A 20,301-nucleotide genomic window follows, 5' to 3' on the forward strand; every position below is an offset into this window, starting at 1 on the left:
AGATGTTGGTGTCCACACTGTTTGTGCGGAGATGACCCAGCAGTTTCTAAATTACACAAAGTCTGTAGGGAACGATTTATCTACCCCCCACCCTCCACACTTCCAGGTGGCACTTTTTCACTTTTTTGTGACCACTCAATTAGTTCACCAATGTTCAATTCACAACCTGTACTCTTTACAACTTTAGCTGAGCAACTAAGGATGATAGGTTGGTTGGCAATTGGCAAATATTTAGATAGAAAACCAAAAACATATTCGTCGTTATTGCTTAAACTAAAGTTTTAAAGGATTGTGAATTGGGCATTGAAAATTGATTAGACCCATGTACAATGTACGTAGAATAATCTCTACATCGAAAACTCCATCTAAACTGGATGAATGAGATGAATAAGACTGTCAAGTAGCCCTTTGGTAGCCTTTAAAAAGGGACTGTCGTAATAAATTCAAGCGTCCCTCCATTTAAAATGAGACATGCTCTTTTCACAACGGTAACTTTATGTAAACCTTTTCTGCCCAATAATGTCGAGGATATTGTCGTGATTATAGCTTTTAAAAGGTGTTCAATTCTGATAATTCCCTCTGTTGTTTCCGCAAGTCACCTATAAAGAGAACCCACAACTTAAAAAATCTAAGCATTGACATACATCTCATTCATTCTTGACCATATAAAGCTTTTAAGAGTATCTTTGTGAATCGGATAAACTTCTGTATAAATGGAGAGTCACTTGAAATCACATCAACAGTCCCTTTAAATAGTAGTTAGTGCTGCCATGAAAGATTTCTGAAATAATTTTGATTTTTTCAGGGATTAAAACCTGGAGACAGATGGTGTCTCTGTGCATCCAGGTATTTGAGTAGGGATAGGCCTTGTGTTGTACATTTTTAAACATTTGCTGTTTTTGGACTTGGATTTGTGAGGCTTCACAAGAATTTGAGAAATTTACCATTTAGCTAAATTGTATAAATTGATTTACACAAAAGTTCGTTAATTAGTTCGACCCCCACCATCACTTTACACACGTACATCTTAAAGTGAATATTTGCAAATTATTTTTTTTCCATCTGATAATCTGAGTTCGTTTCCCTGATGTCCATTTGACAGCCCAAATTTTTATTTTGAATAATCTTTTTTGTTTCTTTATTTTCAAATCAAATCATGCTTTATTTAGAGACGTCCTACACCCACACACCAAAATTGAAGTGACTATAATAAATCAATAATGAAGTGAGATCTTACGATTTGTACTCTTTGTTTATTTTTAAGAAGTTATTTTTATCACGGTCATAAATAAGAACGAAAATGTGTGAAATTAACAATTTACAACGGACATTCGACGTTATTGCCAGACCGCCAATCACAGATTCTAGTCCCCTGTATAATTGCGTTAATTATTTTGGTCGGGGACAGGTCTCTGTTGGCTGGTGAATTTGGGAACAGTGATATATATTATGAGCTAATAGCGCCTTGATAAAATCAAGTGATTGATGTTTTAGCTAAATGCTGATTAATTTTAATGTGATTCATTTTTAGAAAAAATCAAGTTTAGTAAAAATTAAATAATCCAATGATATTCGATTTTAATGGGTTTCATTTCTAGAAAAAAATTCAATTTTATTGGAAATGAAATAATCCACTGATTTTTGATTATTCAACTAGGGAATAATTGCAATAATTATATCACTTCTCGTCTCTTGTAAATTACCTGCAATAATTGTATAATCTACAGAGCGTCCCATATCATATTAGATTATCTCCAAGTTTCAACGCCAAAATAAACCCATAATACTAGAAAAACCTAGCATCTCTGTAAGAAAATTCTTATATTAGCCTTATTTAATTTTTCAAAATGATTCATTCTTCTTAAATTTTCTGATTGGTCCCGAAAATCGTAATTTAGACCGATTGACGATCAAATATGATATGGGACACCCTGTATCATATAATCCCCCTCTCCATTACAAAAGATTACCTTTCACCCTACTTCCCTGCCCTCCCTTCCCAACACTTTACCTTCTTTATCCCCTCCCCCCTAATCTTTCCTCTTATTCCTAAATCTTTACCATGCACTAAAAACTAATCCTACCTTCATCCACAGAACTATACCTAGCTCTACCAACCGTTGTGCAAATCCTTTTCCCTGCCTATTTAGCCTGTTCTATACTTCTGAAATGGGTCAATCTACCCCAAAAATGCATGCCTCAACCTTTCCGTCTATAGCTTTCTTCTTAAAAAATGTGGATTTAAATTTTAAATGCTTTGGAACAAAAAAAAAATTTTCACCCTGGTATCATGAAATTGAAAATGCGGGAAAATAATTCTCAATAGTGTAATTTGCCCCCATTTCTTTCAAATTTGTCAATCCCAAATGGGATTGAAAAAGAAATTATATTGACCCCTGTACATACAGTATACGCTACACAGCTCAGTATGTCGTGTGAAAATCTATCAAGCCTGCTGTACTGTCATCATACCACATTTTTAGAAAACGAAAAACACTAGACTGGGACCAAGAAACCCCTTTTCTGAAAACCACCTCTGAATAGCTAAACTATACTCATGCTAAAAGTCTTGTATTGCACCTTTTTTGGCAAACCCTGTCAATTTTAAAATGCGATATCCAGAGAAAAGAGTATTAGTTTGTAAACTTTTATATTGTTTAATGTAATTTTGCTTTAGACAAATATAAATGATAAATATATATGCACTATATGTACTATACATACGGTATACGCTACACAGTATGTTGTATACTGTTAACTGTATAAAATCTTTAGATTAGTGAAGGAGAAGGTACTATTAAAGAAAATACTGCAAGGATAACAGAACAACTTGAGATCAAGTTATGCTAAATATTTTGTAGTTTTGTACTTTGAATACTAAACAAAAACATATTACACAACCTGTGCACTAAATGTATACTTTGAAAAATAGTTAGTTGACAAATTAAGGATATCAGAACAAGAACGGATCTATACAAAATAAACAATAAACATATCTCTATGAAAACCTAAATGTTAAAAAGGTACAAATGTTAGTCGTACCTCTTGTACTATGGCAGTGACACGAAATCGGCAATAGATACAAAATAAAAATAAACCCAAGAAGGTAGGTACAAAGTGTTTTTTGTATCCTGGAACAGAAATATTTATCAAATGGGAAACAGGATTGCAAAACTGGACCAGAGCTCTAACTTTACTATTAGCGAGTGTATTGAATATACACTATACAGGGTGTCCCACATCATATTACACGTCATCTACTCATTATCCTGCTGTTACCTTATTAACTATTTATCTCAATTGTAACTCACTATAATGTGTAATAATTATCCTGCTATTACCTTATTAACTATTTATCAACATTGCAACTCATTACAGCATATTATTATTATATCCTAGTATTATCTTATTTAAAATTACAACTCACTACAATGTGTAATTACTATCCTGCCTTATTAAACTTTTATTCAAATTGCAACTCATTACAGCATATTATTATTATATCCTAGTATTATCTTATTTTAAATTACAACTCACTACAATGTGTAATTATTATCCTGCCTTATTAAACTATTATTTAAATTGCAACTCATTACAGCTTATTATTATTATATCCTAGTATTATCTTATTTAAAATTACAAATCACTACAATGTGTAATTATTATCCTGCCTTATATAATTAATATCCTTTCATTACCTTATTAAAACTATTTTAGTTTTGTTTCCAGGTTTCTTGAACTCCAAGTTGAACATATTAACTCCTGTAGTTGGCAGGGTTTCCTTGTCTGAAAACCCTGCCAACTTATTGTATAATATTGAAATATTTACCTTATAGCTAAATTGTATAATATTGAGATATTTACCTTATAGCTAAATTGTATAATATTGAGATATTTACCAAATAGCTAAATTGTATGATATTGAGATATTTACCATATAGCTAAATTGTACAATATTGAGATATTTACCTTTCAGCTAAATTGTATAATATTGAGATATTTACCATATAGCTAAATTGTATAATATTGAGATATTTACCATATAGCTAAATTGTATAATATCAAGATATTTACCAAGTAGCTAAATTGTATAATATTGAGATATTTACCATATAGCTAAATTGCATAATATTAAGATATTTACCATATAGCTAAATTGCATAATATTGAGATATTTACAATATAGCTAAATTGTATAATATCTAGATATTTACCATAAAGCTAAATTGTATAATATTAAGATATTTACCAAATAGCTAAATTGTATAATATTGAGATATTTACCATAAAGCAAAATTGTATAATATTGAGATATTTACCATATAGCTAAATTGTATAATATTGATATATTTACCATATAGCTAAATTGTATAGTATTGAGATATTTACCATAGAGCTAAATTGTATAATATTGAGATATTTACCATATAGCTAAATTGTATAATATGGAGATATTTACCATATAGCTAAATTGTATAATATTAAGATATTTACCAAAATGGGGAAATGACAAGAAAACGTAAAATAATGGGTTTCTTTTTTAATCCAATCTTGATTTTTTAAGGGAGTTATTTTGCCACAAACTCAAATTTTCTAATCCTTATATCTTGGGAACCTAATGGTTTTTTATTTATCTTAATTGTGTTAAATTGTCCAACCCTTACTCTGTGTTTCTGCTGTAAATAATCCAACCAAATTAAAAAGCGAGAATACAAAAAGTAAACCTACAGCAATATTTTACTTGAAGAAATTCTTATGAATTGTATTCTGACTTGATAACAGTGCTTAGGATCCGGATCCGGATCCGTTGGATCCGCAAGATTTTGGCTTCCGGATCCAACGGGTAAAATATCAACCAAAAACTGCTAAAAAAACTTTTTACTCCTAAAACCAAAATCTGAACTTCTGAAAAAAAGAGAATTATAAAAATTTCCTCATTTCTGAATGGTTAATCAAGTTTTAGGATAAAAATATGCGAAAAAAATAAAACAAAAAATTTGAAAATTATTTTTTGTTAAAAAGATTCAGTAAATCTTGTAGAAATGACCTGGATCCGGATCCATTTTTTTCCAGGGCGGATCCAGGATCCGGATCTGCATCAAAATTAAATGGATCCTAAGCACTGCTTGATAAGATAAAACTTTGTTCACAATATTTTAATTTTACAGATGGAAAGAGGCTTTTATGGTTGGGATGGCTCCTCCCGTTGATCTAAGCGCCTCTCATCAAAACTCTCTACGTATTACCTCTCTAACAGAACTCTCAGTGCATGGATTAAAGAGTTCCAGCGACAAGTAGAAAGTTGAAAATTTGTTGAATTTTTTGTTAGTCTTATCTGGCCTCCATTCGCAGATAATCGATAATCATTTGATTCTCAAAATACTGTTTAAAATATATATATTCAGATAAAATGTCCGAAGATTATTCCTATATACTTGTAGAACAGTATGCCACAGAGGTAATTTCAAAGATTAAATATTAAAATATTGAATTACAAAAATTGTTCCTCATTATTTTAGATAGCGCTGTATCAAATCTCTCTTTCAAGTGACCCTCCATTTACTGAGTTGCCTGCCTGTTGCAAGACCAAAAGTTATCAAAATATTCTTGTTTTAAGTCCGAAAATTGATAGTTATGAGTTGTGGCTTCCCTAAAAAAAGTTCATTGACACGGCAGAGAAAAGGAATGTATATAAAAGATTGTAATTCCTTTTAAATGTAAAGATAAACAACGATATCTTCCTCATCGTTGCTCAGATTAATTTATATAGGTTTTGTGTCCCTGGATGCTTGAAATTACGTTTACAGTCGCTTTAAGTTCTAAATTTTAACTAAAAACTATTCTTATTTTAGGTTCTTGATTTTTCAAGTCAATATGGTTCAGATAACAGTATATCTTACACAGCACATAATATCACAGGTTTTAATTTTTATTTTTGTTTGAAAATAGATCACAAATTAGGCGTGCAGACAAAAACTTGGATAGATTTAACCAAAAATAAATACAGCACCCCCCCCCCTCATCAAATAGGAAATCTCCACCATACCCTTTTTAATTTTCAACTTACTCTTGCTCTGCTGAACCTTAAATCAGGTTTAATTCAACTTAATATTCAATTTTATTTAATTTAGGGCATATCTTTATCGAGAAACAATGGATTAAATAAATGCTTCGTTGTTTTTATAATTCGAAAAAATGTTCCGTCCTGAAAAAGGACACAGATATTTTTTATTAGATATGTAAAAGACGCTTTTCCTTCACATTCTTTCAGAATTTAGAATTATTTCTTGAGCATGAAAATTTTCCCAAACTCTAGGAATGCCCAGTAAGTTTCCGTCCTATGGTGATTTCTCCCAGACCTATGTAATGCGAGATTATGGGCCCTGGTGGAAGGATTGTCCTAGTGGCAAGGTAGGCCGGGGTATTATTTTTTTAATATCCCTGTCACTTTATTTTCCCTTAACCAAGTGTATTTTAAAATTTGTTTCTTTCTGATATATTTGCGATTGTTTCAAAATTCATTTATTTTCTTCAACATTAAAATCAATCTTAAGAATTTTTCTTAAATCAGAATCTTTTTTATATTGCCTATGTAGATCAAAACCTGCTTTGCGTTACACATTTTTGGACCTTTATGCTTATCTAAAAATTTAAATCGCATGTCATTCTCATAATATCCTGCATCAAATTTGGCCTGTTATACAGTAAGAACCAGAAAACTGGGGAATGGAAAAATTACGTTTAGACTTAGGATTTGACTTTGAATAGTCCTATGAACATGAGACAATTGTGCAATGTAAGCTGACCTGTTTCACTTGATAGGTGGTTATATAACTTACTTGTAAAACTATTTCTTTGTAACAATATCTCATAAACTTATTGTTTTAATGTCGTCTTTCTATTCCACAGTTTTCTGGTTCCCACTGTTAAAATAGTAATTATAGCGCTTCAAGTTTAAAAAATACGGGGTTTTTGAGAAAAATCTTGTTCGTTAATATATTTTCAAAAATGTTAGAAACTGTTCCAGGTTTGGAGAAAGCCGTTTAATTCTCCTAAAAGTAATATCAAACCTCCAGGTAAATACTTGAAATGTACGTAACGTAAACTTACAGTGGTCCCCAGAATAAATTAGAACATTGAGACGACCCTAGGTCTTCAATCTATTTAGTTAATCTATATTATAAAACAAGACATTCGTATAAATATATGTTTCCTATAGCCGGCCAAACGGCCGGACCGATTGGGCTGACATTTTTTGTTAACACTTAGGGGTGACTGGGGATTGTTAAAGGCTATAAAAAATTCTAAATTTTTTTTCAAATTTTTTAAAACTTTTTTTTTCACGGGCCCTTCGCCCTTCTATTTATTAAATGTATTTTTTAATAATAATTATTATTTATCTAATTTTGAAAAATTTCTTTTAAGTCAATCTTTTTGTCATCCTCAGATTACTAAAATCAATAAAAATATCTTGAATTGTTTTTTTAATTTTCTAATTAGGATTAAAAGTTTATCAAATTTTGTACATCATTTGATGCGAATTGTTTTACGACATTTTTTCATCTACTTTTTTTTAGACAATTTTATTGACATAAAATACGAGCACTGTGTTTATCCAATCCGGATTCATGTTTACGAGACCTACAATCCTGGTGGTATTACGGCCATCTGGGCAGGTATTCATTTTTTATGTCATTTTTAACAGTGAAACCCTAAATAACGAATACATCGGAACAATTTATCAAATGTCGTCTTGACAATTTTTCAATGAGTTTTATACTATATTTCGTAAATTTCAATATTTGCGAAAATAAATATATAGCCATGAATATGCGGGAACAGTTTTAAAGAGTTCCATATAATCATTTAATTAAATAACTAAATATCTACAACATTCCATTGTCAGAAAGTGAAGAATACGAAATTTTATGAATTCTTTCGATGTATTCGTTATTAAGGGTTTCACTGTAGTATAATTCATGACGGGCCGTAATCCGCGTGGTGAGTTCAAATGCCTTGTTACATTCTTAGATAAAATTTGATGTTCATTGATAATATGAATGAATATAAAAACTGAACATGAACTAAGTAAATGTCATTTGATTAATCTAGAAGACTAGAATTATACTTTGTTCAATGTTTGTTCGCCAAATCTCAAGCTATCTTTTTGATGTTAAACATTTAATATTTAATATCAAAATATTTTTGCACCATCTTTTAACTGTGATACAAAAGTTAAAGTTTGAAGTTTTCTTTTAAAAAGAAATAATTTTATTTGAAGGAAATTGTCAGGGAAACTGGAAACTCCTTTGGGGTATTTCATCTTCAAAAGAAAATCAGGTTTTTATTAATTTCAAGATAAAATTAAATGAATTGTAGCTAGATTATAAAATATGAATTGATTTGTATTCAATGTTTCTGTAGCAGCACTATGAGTCTGACTGCTGGTTATCATTCTCTATCTTCATTCTAACGAACACTCCCTTTAATCTTAAATTTAATTTCGTACATGTTTCTTTTTAAATATTATCCTATTTAGCTTGTCTTGTCATAAGACTATTGAAAATTAATTATTTTAATCAATTGAATTTGTATACTGTACTTGGCCATACTGTACTGTTCTGTACTTTACTGAACTGTACTGCACTGTACTGTACAACTGAACTGTACTGCACTGTACTGTACAATACTGCACTGCACGTTACTGTACCGTACTGTACTGTGCTGTGCTGTGCTGTACTGTGCAGTTAATACAATATATGGTACACTGTACAGGATGTATCCCAGAGACCCCGTATTTTTTCTCCTCCACTTCAACAAACAAGCTTTCCAACAAAACTTTTAAGGTTAATTGGTTTAATAAACTAAATAGTCCTTAAACTTATTGAGCGTAACCAAATTGTCTCAATTAAAATTACTTTAATTTTTTCTGGTTTTTTTTCTGGCGCAAAATATTTTGCTTTCGTGTGTGAGAAAAACAACCGAAGCAAGAAAAACAACCAAAGTAGGAAAAACGACCAAAGTAAGAAAAACAACCAAAGTAAGAAAAACAACCAAAGTAATAAAAACAACCAAAGTAAGAAAAACGACCAAAGTAAGAAAAACAACCAAAGTAAGAAAAACAACCAAAATCATGGGTTGATTTTTTTATACTTTAAGGAACTGTCAATTATTTATATATTTATAGTTTCAAGTAACTCTTCCTTCATAAATGGCAATGCCCGATTCACAACGGTGTCCTGGAAAGCTTTGTCTGATTCACAACGGTGTCCTGGAAAGCTTTGTCTGATTCACAACGGTGTCCTGGAAAGCTTTGTCTGATTCACAACGGTGTCCTGGAAAGCTTTGTCTGATTCACAACGGTGTCCTGGAAAGCTTTGTCTGATTCACAACGGTGTCCTGGAAAGCTTTGTCTGATTCACAACGGTGTCCTGGAAAGCTTTGTCTGATTCACAACGGTGTCCTGGAAAGCTTTGTCTGATTCACAACGGTGTCCTGGAAAGCTTTGTCTGATTCACAACGGTGTCCTGGAAAGCTTTGTCTGATTCACAACGGTGTCCTGGAAAGCTTTGTCTGATTCACAACGGTGTCCTGGAAAGCTTTGTCTGATTCACAACGGTGTCCTGGAAAGCTTTGTCTGATTCACAACGGTGTCCTGGAAAGCTTTGTCTGATTCACAACGGTGTCCTGGAAAGCTTTGTCTGATTCACANATGAGTCACTTGAATATTTTCAATAAATTTGAGACTAACATCTACTTTTTTACTCTACAGAGGTTTGGTCCATCACCATCACCGAATTTTAAATTTGAATAAGATATCATTGTTTAGAGTTTTGAAAACTGATTAGTTTTATCTGTTGGGTGGGTTCTCTTCAAAAGTAACTTAGGCATTTCTACTCCAACAAAGCAGATGAATTGTAAGAATTAAATATTTAAAAACCTATAAAAACAACACATCTTCCACATTATTGATCAGGTAAAGGTTTCAAGGGTAAATTGACCAGTTTAAATAATGTCCGATAAGAGGTTAAGGGTTGGTGGGTGGTTTGGGTTCCTGTGTGCTATTATTCGAGCAGGGAGTCACTAATAAAAAACAAACCTTAGATAGAAGATACATTCGTAATTATTTTTTTAGACTTGAGTTTGAACAGACACATTTGCTATATTACACAGAAATAGATGCAGTTGCACTTTTAGGTGAATAACTCTTTTATCATTTAACTCTGTTTAGTTAAAATTCGTGTAACGTTTTCAACAATTAAGTAGGAATTCTTATATTTAATAATTGAAAAGTTCTTGACATATTGAATTACAAGTAGCACAAGCTAATAGCGATTGGGCAATAAATTCGTTCATTTGTGTAAACCTTGTAGGAATCAACACAATTCTGAAAAGTTTAAAAATTTCAAACATTTGCATTCTTCCTTGCACTTTGTCAAAATTTAATCCTGATATGCGTTACATACAAACAACTAACCAAAGTCCAAAAACTTTAAAATCTAACCAAGGTAATGCCATCACTATATGTTGTACTCCATGAACCTCTCCTATGTGATTGTAGTATACAACTGTAGTAAAATTAATGATTTAGGTACCCTGTCTCCAGTATCAACTGAAGCAAGGATAGGAGCTATGCTTCCTGAGAATATGGGAGAAATTATGAAAACTATTGTAAAAAGAAAACTGCACATATTACCGCAGGTAAATCCTCGAAAATCAAAATTTTGGACACAGTGCATTCTCAGTAAATTTACCTGATACATAATTCTGATTAGCCAAGGAACATACTGTGTCCATGTAAATTTACCTGATACATAATTCTGATTAGATGGGGAACATACTGTGTCCATGTAAATTTACCTGATACATAATTCTGATTAGCCAAGGAACATACTGTGTCCATGTAAATTTACCTGATACATAATTCTGATTAGATGGGGAACATACTGTGTCTATGTAAATTTACCTGATACATAATTCTGATTAGCCAAGGAACATACTGTGTCCATGTAAATTTTACTTAATACATAATTCTTATTAGCCAAGGAACATACTGTGTCCATGTAAATTTACCTGATACATAATTCTGATTAGCCAAGGAACATACTGTGTCCATGTAAATTTACCTGATACATAATTCTGATTAGCCAAGGAACATACTGTGTCCATGTAAATTTACCTGATACATAATTCTGATTAGATGAGGAACATACTGTGTCCATGTAAATTTACCTGATACATAATTCTGATTAGATGGGGAACATACTGTGTCCATGTAAATTTACCTGATACATAATTCTGATTAGATGGGGAACATACTGTGTCCATGTAAATTTTACTTAATACATAATTCTGATTAGCCAAGGAACATACTGTGTCCATGTAAATTTTACTTAATACATAATTCTTATTAGCCAAGGAACATACTGTGTCCATGTAAATTGTTTTTTTAAATAGTGACATTTCAATTGAGCAATTTTAACGTTTATTGGGAACAAACAAACTAGTCAATATAAATAAAAATAACTTTAAAAAAATTTACAAAAAAATATTTGTTTTATAATCCATTGTTTTCTACTGTTTAGGACACAGATAAGATAATTTATAATTGTGCAACAATGTTAAATAAAAGATCTCTTCAAGCTTTCCAATCCAGATTAGAGGAGAGAGAGAGAAATCCAGGAGATAGTAATTTAGGCAAGAAAGAAACTTTTAAACCAAATTTATTTTTAATCAAGGGACTGTAACCGTTTTTTCAAGAGACACAATGTATTGAGGAGCATTTTCGAGTGACAACCGTGCTTTAATACCTTTATTTGAGCAAACAGGATGAAGTTTTCCCTGTTTATCATTGAAAAATTGACTTTCACAACGGGATCACCTTTAACTTCTAGCTGAGTAACATAAGGAAGATATCGGGGTTTTTAAGTTTTTCGTTTGAAGACTTTAATCTGCTTCTTCTGGGTTTTTTGACGATATTTTTTTAACAGTATATGACATGGTTTCCAAATTTTTTTATTTTTCTTTAACAGTCAAGAAACTTATTGTGGCAAAAAATCAAACTCCCAAGTCAACTGCCTGACTGTCAAAATGCGGCCCGAAAAAGTTTTTTGATGTAATTTTTACTGATTTTACTTCAAAAAGTCTTCTTAGGCAGTAATTGGGCAACTATACAGTTCACTTAAGGCTTTGATTTTTTTGCTAAAACATGTCTTATGACTGTTAAGGAAAATTCACAAAATTTGGGGACCCTGCCATCAATAGTTCTAAAAATATCGCAAAAAAACACAGAATAATCTTGATTAATCTTTGAACCTACAGTTACGATTGAGTTTAGACTTAAAAATGCAGTTGATTTCTACAATTTCTTTTAAATGGATTTACTTTAAACTCCCTAGGTGGCATTTTCTAAAAATTTAGATTATAACTCAGAAGCCTGCCTATTAATATATTCCGAAAAAAAATTTAGGTGTTTTGACTTGAATCCTGATGGTTCATTTTCAGCAGTGTGCAGGATTTTCTCAGATAGTGTTTTAAATGTGTTCTTTTATAATTTTTAGAAACATCATTTTGAAAGAAAAAAGAAATACTAAATTAAGTGAAGTTCTGGTTCAAAATATTGAATAGAAATTTTTCCTTTTAGTCAAAAGTTTCCCTCCTTTTGCTAAGGTTTATTTGACCGGCTGCCTCGTGAAATAATGCTGCATATCCTGAGCTACCTGGATCTAATTACACTCGTTCAAATCTCCGGAGTCTCAACTCTCTTCAGGGAAACTTTGAGCATTAATAAGATAGAAACTTGGAATTCAATTTTACTTTGCTGCCTCAAATTTTTAGAGGCCTTTTTTTCTTTCCCATACCTGATTTTACAACAACTCTGATTGACGGAAAAACTAGTAATTGGATCAAGAGTAAAGATATTATATTTGGATTTTGGAATTTTGGTTTGATGTAAAAAGTTTGAATTACAGAGAGTTCGTATCAGATCCTTACCTCTACACTTCTCTAGACCTTAAAGATATTTTCTACTGTGCTTCATCACAAACATTAAGCTGGCTGGAGACAAGGTAAAATATTTGTTTTGATATCGTGGATGTCAACTCTGCAAACCCAAAGCTTTAACATAAGAATATATTCAAGGGTCTAATTTTTATTTTGTATTGCATGTTCGCCTCACAATGGTACCCTTTACATCTTTCTCTGAGCAAGATACAAGTGTTGAATTCGCCGTAATAGAGAAACCACAAATTAAGAGTATCAATTTTCAGATAGAAAACAAGGAAATCTTCATAATCTTTGCTCAGTCTAAGGTCTTAAAAGAACCATTATAAATCGGGCATATGAGAGAAGTGGGTGGAGGCGGTTAGTTCAAGTACTCGAGTACCACTGTGAGAAGAGAGAAGTGGGTGCAGGCGGTTAGTTCAACTACTCGAGTACCACTGTGAGAAGAGAGAAGTGGGTGAAGGCGTATAGTTCAAGTACTCGAGTACCACTGTGAGAAGAGAGAAGTGGGTGAAGGCGGTTAGTTCAAGTACTCGAGTACCACTGTGAGAAGAGAGAAGTGGGTGCAGGCGGTTAGTTCAACTACTCGAGTACCACTGTGAGAAGAGAGAAGTGGGTGAAGGCGTATAGTTCAAGTACTCGAGTACCACTGTGAGAAGAGAGAAGTGGGTGAAGGCGGTTAGTTCAAGTACTCGAGTACCACTGTGGCACCAAGATTATTTTGAACTCAGAGAGTTTATTCGACTTCAGCAGCGGCAATATTAAAGTTGTTCAATGTTCCACTATCAATATCTAGTTCAACTAATTAGGTGTTCTGCCCTGGTTGAACTGGATCTATCCTGGTGTGGAAACTATGGAAAAATTAAACCATCAGCTCTTCAGCAGTTTATTGAAACCACTGGACACACATTAAATTCAATCAGGAAACTTAATCAAACATATCAATATCTGATACTGCGATCTTTTAAATAATTTTCAGGGGATTCCACCCCCCCCCCCCTCTATATCTAAGTAAAATCTTTGAAGAAGGCAGGCAAAATATCAATGGTAATATTGGTCTACAGATTAGACTATTTATTTTTTCTATGTTGTTATATTCGTCTAATGTCTATTAATTGGTTTATTGGACTCATAATTTGATTTATTGGTCTAGTAATTGATTTATTGGTCTAATAATTGATTTATTGGTCTAATAATTGATTTATTGGCCTAATAATTGATTTTTTGGTCTAATAATTGATTTTAAGGTCCAATAATTGATTTATTGGTCTAGTAATTTTTTTATTGGCCTAATAATTGATGTTTTCGTTCTTCTAATTGATTTATTGGTCTAATAATTAATGTATTGGTCCAATAATTGATTTCTTGGTCTAATGATTAATTTTTTGGCCTAATAGTTGATTTATTTGTCTTATAATTGATTTTTTGGTCTAATAATTGATTTTAAGGTCCAATAATTGATTTCTTGGTCTAACAATGGATTTATTGGTCTAAAAATTGATTTTAAGGTCCAATAATTGATTATTTGTCTAATAATTGATGTATTGGTCTAATAGTTGATTTATTGGTCTAATAATTAATTTATTGGCCAAACAAATGATTTATTGACCAAATAAGTTGGTCCAATAATTGATTTATTGGTCAATAGTTAGGTTATTGGCCTAATAATTGAGTTATTGGTCTAATAATTAATTTATTGGTCTTATAATTAATTTATTGGCCTATTAAATGATCTATTTGCATAATAAATGATTTATTGGTCTAATAAATGATTTTTTGATCTAAAAATTGATTTTAAGGTCCAATAGTTGATTTATTACTCTAATAATTAATTTATTGGTCTAATACTTGATGTAATGGTCTAAAAATTAATTTTTCTGTCTATTGGTCTAATACTTGATTTATTGATTTAACAAATGATTTATTAGACTAAAAATTGATTGATTGATGAATTGGTTGGTATAGACTGGACAATTGTCACGTGGCAACAGTATCTGTTCTTAACACCATTGTCTCCTTTTCCCCCAACCTGAAAGTAAGAACACTATATAGACTAACTAAATAAGTTAAAAATTAAAAAATTAAACAAATAATTTATAAAATATTATTGTACAATGTAAGCTGTTTAATTGAACTGTATGTATTGTCCACGTAACTTAACTATATAAAACTAACTATATTGTAAAACTGCGCGACATTTTGCTAATGTTTATCTGTGTTTGCACATGTCTTATAGTTTGAACCGTAGAGTGTACTGTCTGTACTCGATAACACTTAAGCACTTGAACTTCACATTGTTTTACACTTTATCTTTATTTTGTACTTCATGTACATTTTAAACTATGTATTATTTGTCACAGTAAAATGTACACAAATCCGGTCCTACCTACCTTTAATATGCATATCATATTATGTACACTAAACTTTACACTATACAGTGTACTTTGTGTACTGTCTTGTGGTGCACGGTATCCATTCTAAACTAAACTGTATATTGCACTGTATACATTAAACTCTTTATTGCACTGAACTGTATCTATATTAAACAGTGTACTGTTTCTACACTAAACTCTTAATTGTACTGTATTTTTACTAAAATGTATAGTGTACTTTTCTATATTAAACTGTATAGTGTACTGTATTTACTCTAAACTGTAGAGTAGTGTACTGTATCTTTACTTAACTGAATTATGTACTGTAAACACTAAATAAAATCATGTATTGTATGTACAATCTACACTATAACCTTTATTGATAAACAGAGACTGAGCCTGGGGAACTGTCATCTGTTAACTCTGCCAGATTTCCATCTTCTCTCACAACTAGAGAATTTAGTTTCTTTAAACCTTTACAGGAATGATTAATTTTAACATTTTCACAGAAATTATTAATTTAAAACCCTTTACGAGACTAATTGATTATTAACCTTTTTGAGAAAAAAAAAATTATTTAACCCGTTCATTTAATATTTTTAATGGTCAATTTTAAAGTTTTACAGAAATGATTAAAATGAAGCCTTTACATCAATATTCAATAATCAATCTAAACTTTTACAGAATTGATTTATTTTTAACATTTACGGGAAGGAATAATTTAAATTCTTTACGGGAATCTTTAAACTTTTACGGGAATGATTTATTTAAAACTTCTGCAGAAATGATTAATTTAAACCTTTATGGGAATGATGATTGATTTTAAACTTTTAAATGAATAAATAACTTTAAACACTTCCGAAAATTTTAATTTGTTTTAATTAAGTCAAACCGATTTAACTTGTTATCTCATTTGCACAAGCATGAACTGGCATACAGAGAAATAAAGAAGTTTTTAATTATTTTAGAAGAAAAAGCTTACTAACTTAATCCTTATGACGTTAGAACCTCAGTGGGCCAAACTTCTATTATAACTATCCTCTGTAATAACAGGTTATATAATTGAATAAAGACAATTTGTGTTCCACTAAACATGATAGTTCAATTTACATACGACAGGTCGTCTTCAATTTACAGATGACAGGTCGTCTTACTTAAAATGTATTGCAGGACAAATAATAAAAAGTGATTTTATTAGAAGAAAAAAAAACAAAGGAAATAGTGAATAAAATTGCTTTTGTTGTAATGTTTAAATAACAGTAAACTTACAAAACGGGAAAATTGTTTTCAAAGTAATTAACTATTTTCTGAATAAGTTGAATATATTGTAAACAAATTATGTTGTTCTTGTCTGTTTTCCTTCCCAGACAGTTTTATTTTAGGAAGCTAAAGCATCTTTGCTTGGCTGGATGTCAGAATATAGATGGAGATGAAGTTTGTATAGTCTTAAGGAACATACATAATATTAAACCATGGACAATTTTGAAGTTAAAAACGAAATTTACAGAAAAATGTTTTGTTTTTCACCTTTTTTCCAAGTTGCAGATCTTACCTCGAATAAATCGTATATTTCACTAACTTTATTTTATTCCACATTTGGCCTTAGTCCAGTTTTCAGCTAGATCTCAAAAATTATTGATCATTGGATCTTTACTCTAAACCTTACTCTTATCCTTATGTTTATCCTTATTCATCCTTATTCATCATCCTTATTTTTATTCTTATTCATCCTTAGTCATCCTTATTTTTATCTCATATACATCTTTACTCTAATCCACAGTTTTCCTTGTTCATGTATTTTATCCTCTATGTACTCTCCAGTCATTGTCAGTTAGATCTTGAGTGCTTGGATTTATGGAGATTAGCATTATCTCATGTACATCTTTATTCTAATCCACAGTTTTCCTTGTTCATGTATTTTATCCTCTATGTACTCTCCAGTCATTGTCAGTTAGATCTTGAATGCCTGGATCTATGGAGATGTAGTACTCTGTCGGATAGAGGGATTGCATCCCTTTCACTCTGCACAAAACTTAGGTAAAACAGGGGGTGCTAGAAAATGGCGTTATGACAACCCCTGAAAATAAAACGGCTATGCTACAGTTAAACCCAGAACTTTGGAGACATCGAAAGAATTTGTAAAATGTCATTTCTTAACCTACTGATAATGGAAAAATATTTAGTTTTTTAATTGAATATATAATTGAGCTCTTTAAAACAGTGCCCGCATATTTCATGGCTATTTATTTGTTTTTACAATTACTGAGATTTAGGTTTGAGGTTATAGTATTGAAAAGTTGTCACTACAGCATTATAAAAATTCTTTCGATGTCTCCGAAGTTCTGGGTTTAAACTGTATGAATATTAAAACAGTATTTACTAGTAAAAAAGTAATTCAAACAGGTGTACTTTAGAAAACTCGATAAAATAATAGGGTGTGCTAAAATAAAAGTAGAATCTCAAAGAAAAAAATGAATTAGGACAAAGTTTTTGTTTTTCTAGGGATCTTGATATTGGATGGTGCCTTAGTATTCCAGGGGGTACAGGTTGTATATTATTCTTATTAATACATTCCTTTCAAATAAGAAATTATGGTTTTTATTAAGTCAGTATATGTTTTACCTTAAAGGGATTGTTTATTGAATTAGTAATGGTGTCACCATTTTTTGCATTACAAATAAAGATCATCAAAATCTGTCAAAAAGTTTTTAAAAAGAGTTTTTGTTCGGACGCAGGCATTTATGTTCTCACAGAAAAATAACTTAAATTTATTTGTAAATCAGGATTTATTTTTGTTCTTATTCACGGAAAGTATTGAGAAAAATGCGCGAATACTTCCGAATTAGTGAAATCAGTTTAAAACAACAAAGGAATTGAGTTTTTGCCACAAATCCCAATTTTATAATAACTAAATCTCAACAACCAGATAATGCATACCTTTCATATTTCAAACTTACATTGCTTGATCCACCAGAATTCATAGTTTGAAATTCTACGGTCTGTAACATTTGGTTTTAAAGAAATTGGGATTTAAAAATACGAGTTTGTTGTAAAGACTCAATTCCTTTCCTGGAAGATATAATCGCAAAATTACAAAGTTGAGAACTGAGAAGCACAAAAATGTGATTAATGTGTCAAAAATCAAATTTCGAAATTTTAATTGATGGTTGATTGATTTTATCTTTGTAAAGGTGCCTTGGTACATTTGATTGAAAGCTGTCCAGGGCTAGAACGTCTTTATCTCACCGCTCACAGGTAAGGAAAATCAGGGAGCTTCGCATCCCTCTTTTGTAAATCTAAATTTTTATTTTTCTGTTAAAGTTTCGTAAAATCGTAGTCCCCCCTAAAATCTTTCTATTTTGCCTTGAATCGTATAATCACGCAAAGTTGCCCCTCCTGCGGGGGGGGGGCCAGAAGAACTACGACAAGAGTGGACCAGATATTCCTGCCTTTTTAAAAACTGTATGATTTAACAACAAATTTTTTCGAAGAGTTTTTATTGTGAACTTATATGATTTCAATTTGAATACATTCCTGCACTTTGATTGATGATTATATCAGATGATAATAATGATACTTATAAACAGAAATATATTTATTTTCTGTTTTTAGACAAACTGGAAACAGAGAACTTAAAGCTTTGTGTAAATTGAAGAATTTAAAACAGTTGGATATTTTGGGGAACAGAAATATTACTTTTTCTGCATTACAGGTAAAAAATATATTTTAAAATACAGTGGGAGCATTAAACTGTGAAGTAGGTAGACGACTGTTGATTTAAATATTTATTTTTTGTGGTTGTTAATGATAATGTTATTTATTTTTTACTTGTAAAGTAATAGTTATCGTTTGTTATTTTCATTTTTAATGTTATCGATATTGTTTTTGTTATGGTGTTGATTATTTTTGTTGTTGTTTTATTTTTATATTGTTATGGTTATTGTTATCGTTATCGTTATTCTTATCTTTACTGTTAATGTTATCGTTATTGTCATTCTTATTGTTATGTTTATTGTTACTGTTATCCATATTGTTATTGTTATTGGTATTGTTATAATTATTGTTATGTTCTTGTTATTTTTATTGCTATTGTTGTTCTTATGGCTATTGTTATGGTCATTGTTACGATTATGGTAATGGTTATGTTTATGGTTATGGTTATGGTTATGGTTATGGTTATGGTTATGGTTATGGTTATGGTTATGGTTACGGTTATTGTTATTGTGATTCTTATAGTTATTGATATCGTTATCCTTGTTTAGGAGCTGGTTAGTTTTGTACCGAGCTTGCAGCTGGTTGATGCTAGCTTCTGTACCCAGCTAGAGGAGGCAGAAGTTAGACAGCTTAGACAAGATTTTCCAAATCTCACAATTAAATGGAGCTTCATAGATGTCCAATAAATTCGTGATTTTTTGTTTTTGCATAAGATAGCTCGAGCCTAAAAGATGTATATTTGAACGTTCTTTAACATGAGGGATAGCTAGAGTCTAGCAGGTGGAAAACTTGAACCTAGAAGGTCAAATTTTTCTTGTATCATTTTGATGTAAATATTTTTTATCGTTTTTATGATATTTACACCTTTTCCAACTTATCCCGTTAATTATATAGTTTTTGTGCGCTTTTTGTCGAAAAAAACAATTTCTCACATTTTTGATAAATAAAGTCAAAATTTTACCTTTACAGAATAATGGCGTCTAAAGTGTTGACGAAGCTATGCATGAGCCGAATGCTGGGATCTGGAACCAGAAATCTGCCCAGGTAAAAATGGAAAATATTATTAAAGGGACTTTAGACGAAATTTCTAGTGACCCTTTATTAAAAAAATGGCATGTCTTATTCACAGCGGTTCCCTATAAACCTTTAGTTTTTTTCTCGTTAAACGGTTGAATTTGGATAATGTTATTTTTCAGAAACAAAATTCAAAAAC

At 31.1% G+C, this 20,301-nt stretch overlaps 2 protein-coding genes across 3 annotated transcripts in view; both read left to right on the forward strand.

Annotated features, from left to right (window-relative positions):
- LOC111698449 (F-box/LRR-repeat protein 4) lies at positions 1-20,059 on the forward strand. 2 transcript variants are annotated; one of them, XM_023468793.1, is made up of 25 exons: positions 1-106; positions 806-846; positions 1,170-1,225; positions 5,169-5,458; positions 5,853-5,919; positions 6,317-6,411; positions 7,028-7,076; positions 7,578-7,676; positions 8,282-8,340; positions 8,776-8,846; positions 10,136-10,197; positions 10,592-10,701; positions 11,586-11,697; positions 12,670-12,769; positions 12,972-13,067; positions 13,812-13,925; positions 14,968-15,037; positions 15,765-15,856; positions 16,380-16,427; positions 16,757-16,825; positions 17,316-17,411; positions 17,877-17,920; positions 18,566-18,629; positions 18,987-19,086; positions 19,637-20,059. In XM_023468793.1, exons 4-25 carry the CDS (start codon positions 5,411-5,413, stop codon positions 19,772-19,774), a joined length of 1,803 nt encoding a protein of 600 aa, XP_023324561.1. In that variant the 5' UTR covers positions 1-106; positions 806-846; positions 1,170-1,225; positions 5,169-5,410; the 3' UTR covers positions 19,775-20,059. The 2 variants fall into 2 exon arrangements, with proteins under 2 accessions (XP_023324561.1, XP_023324560.1); XM_023468792.1 differs by lacking the exon at positions 1,170-1,225.
- The window catches only part of LOC111698451 (isobutyryl-CoA dehydrogenase, mitochondrial), a 10,948-nt gene continuing 10,692 nt past the window's right edge, over positions 20,046-20,301 (forward strand). Inside the window, exon 1 of the mRNA XM_023468794.1 lies at positions 20,046-20,132. Coding sequence (XP_023324562.1) covers positions 20,062-20,132 — 71 coding nt within the window. The 5' untranslated portion in view covers positions 20,046-20,061. The remainder of the gene's footprint in view (positions 20,133-20,301) is intronic.

This window comes from Eurytemora carolleeae, unplaced genomic scaffold (assembly GCF_000591075.1).
Source record: "Eurytemora carolleeae unplaced genomic scaffold, Eaff_2.0 scaffold164, whole genome shotgun sequence".
Classification (NCBI taxonomy): domain Eukaryota; kingdom Metazoa; phylum Arthropoda; class Copepoda; order Calanoida; family Temoridae; genus Eurytemora; species Eurytemora carolleeae.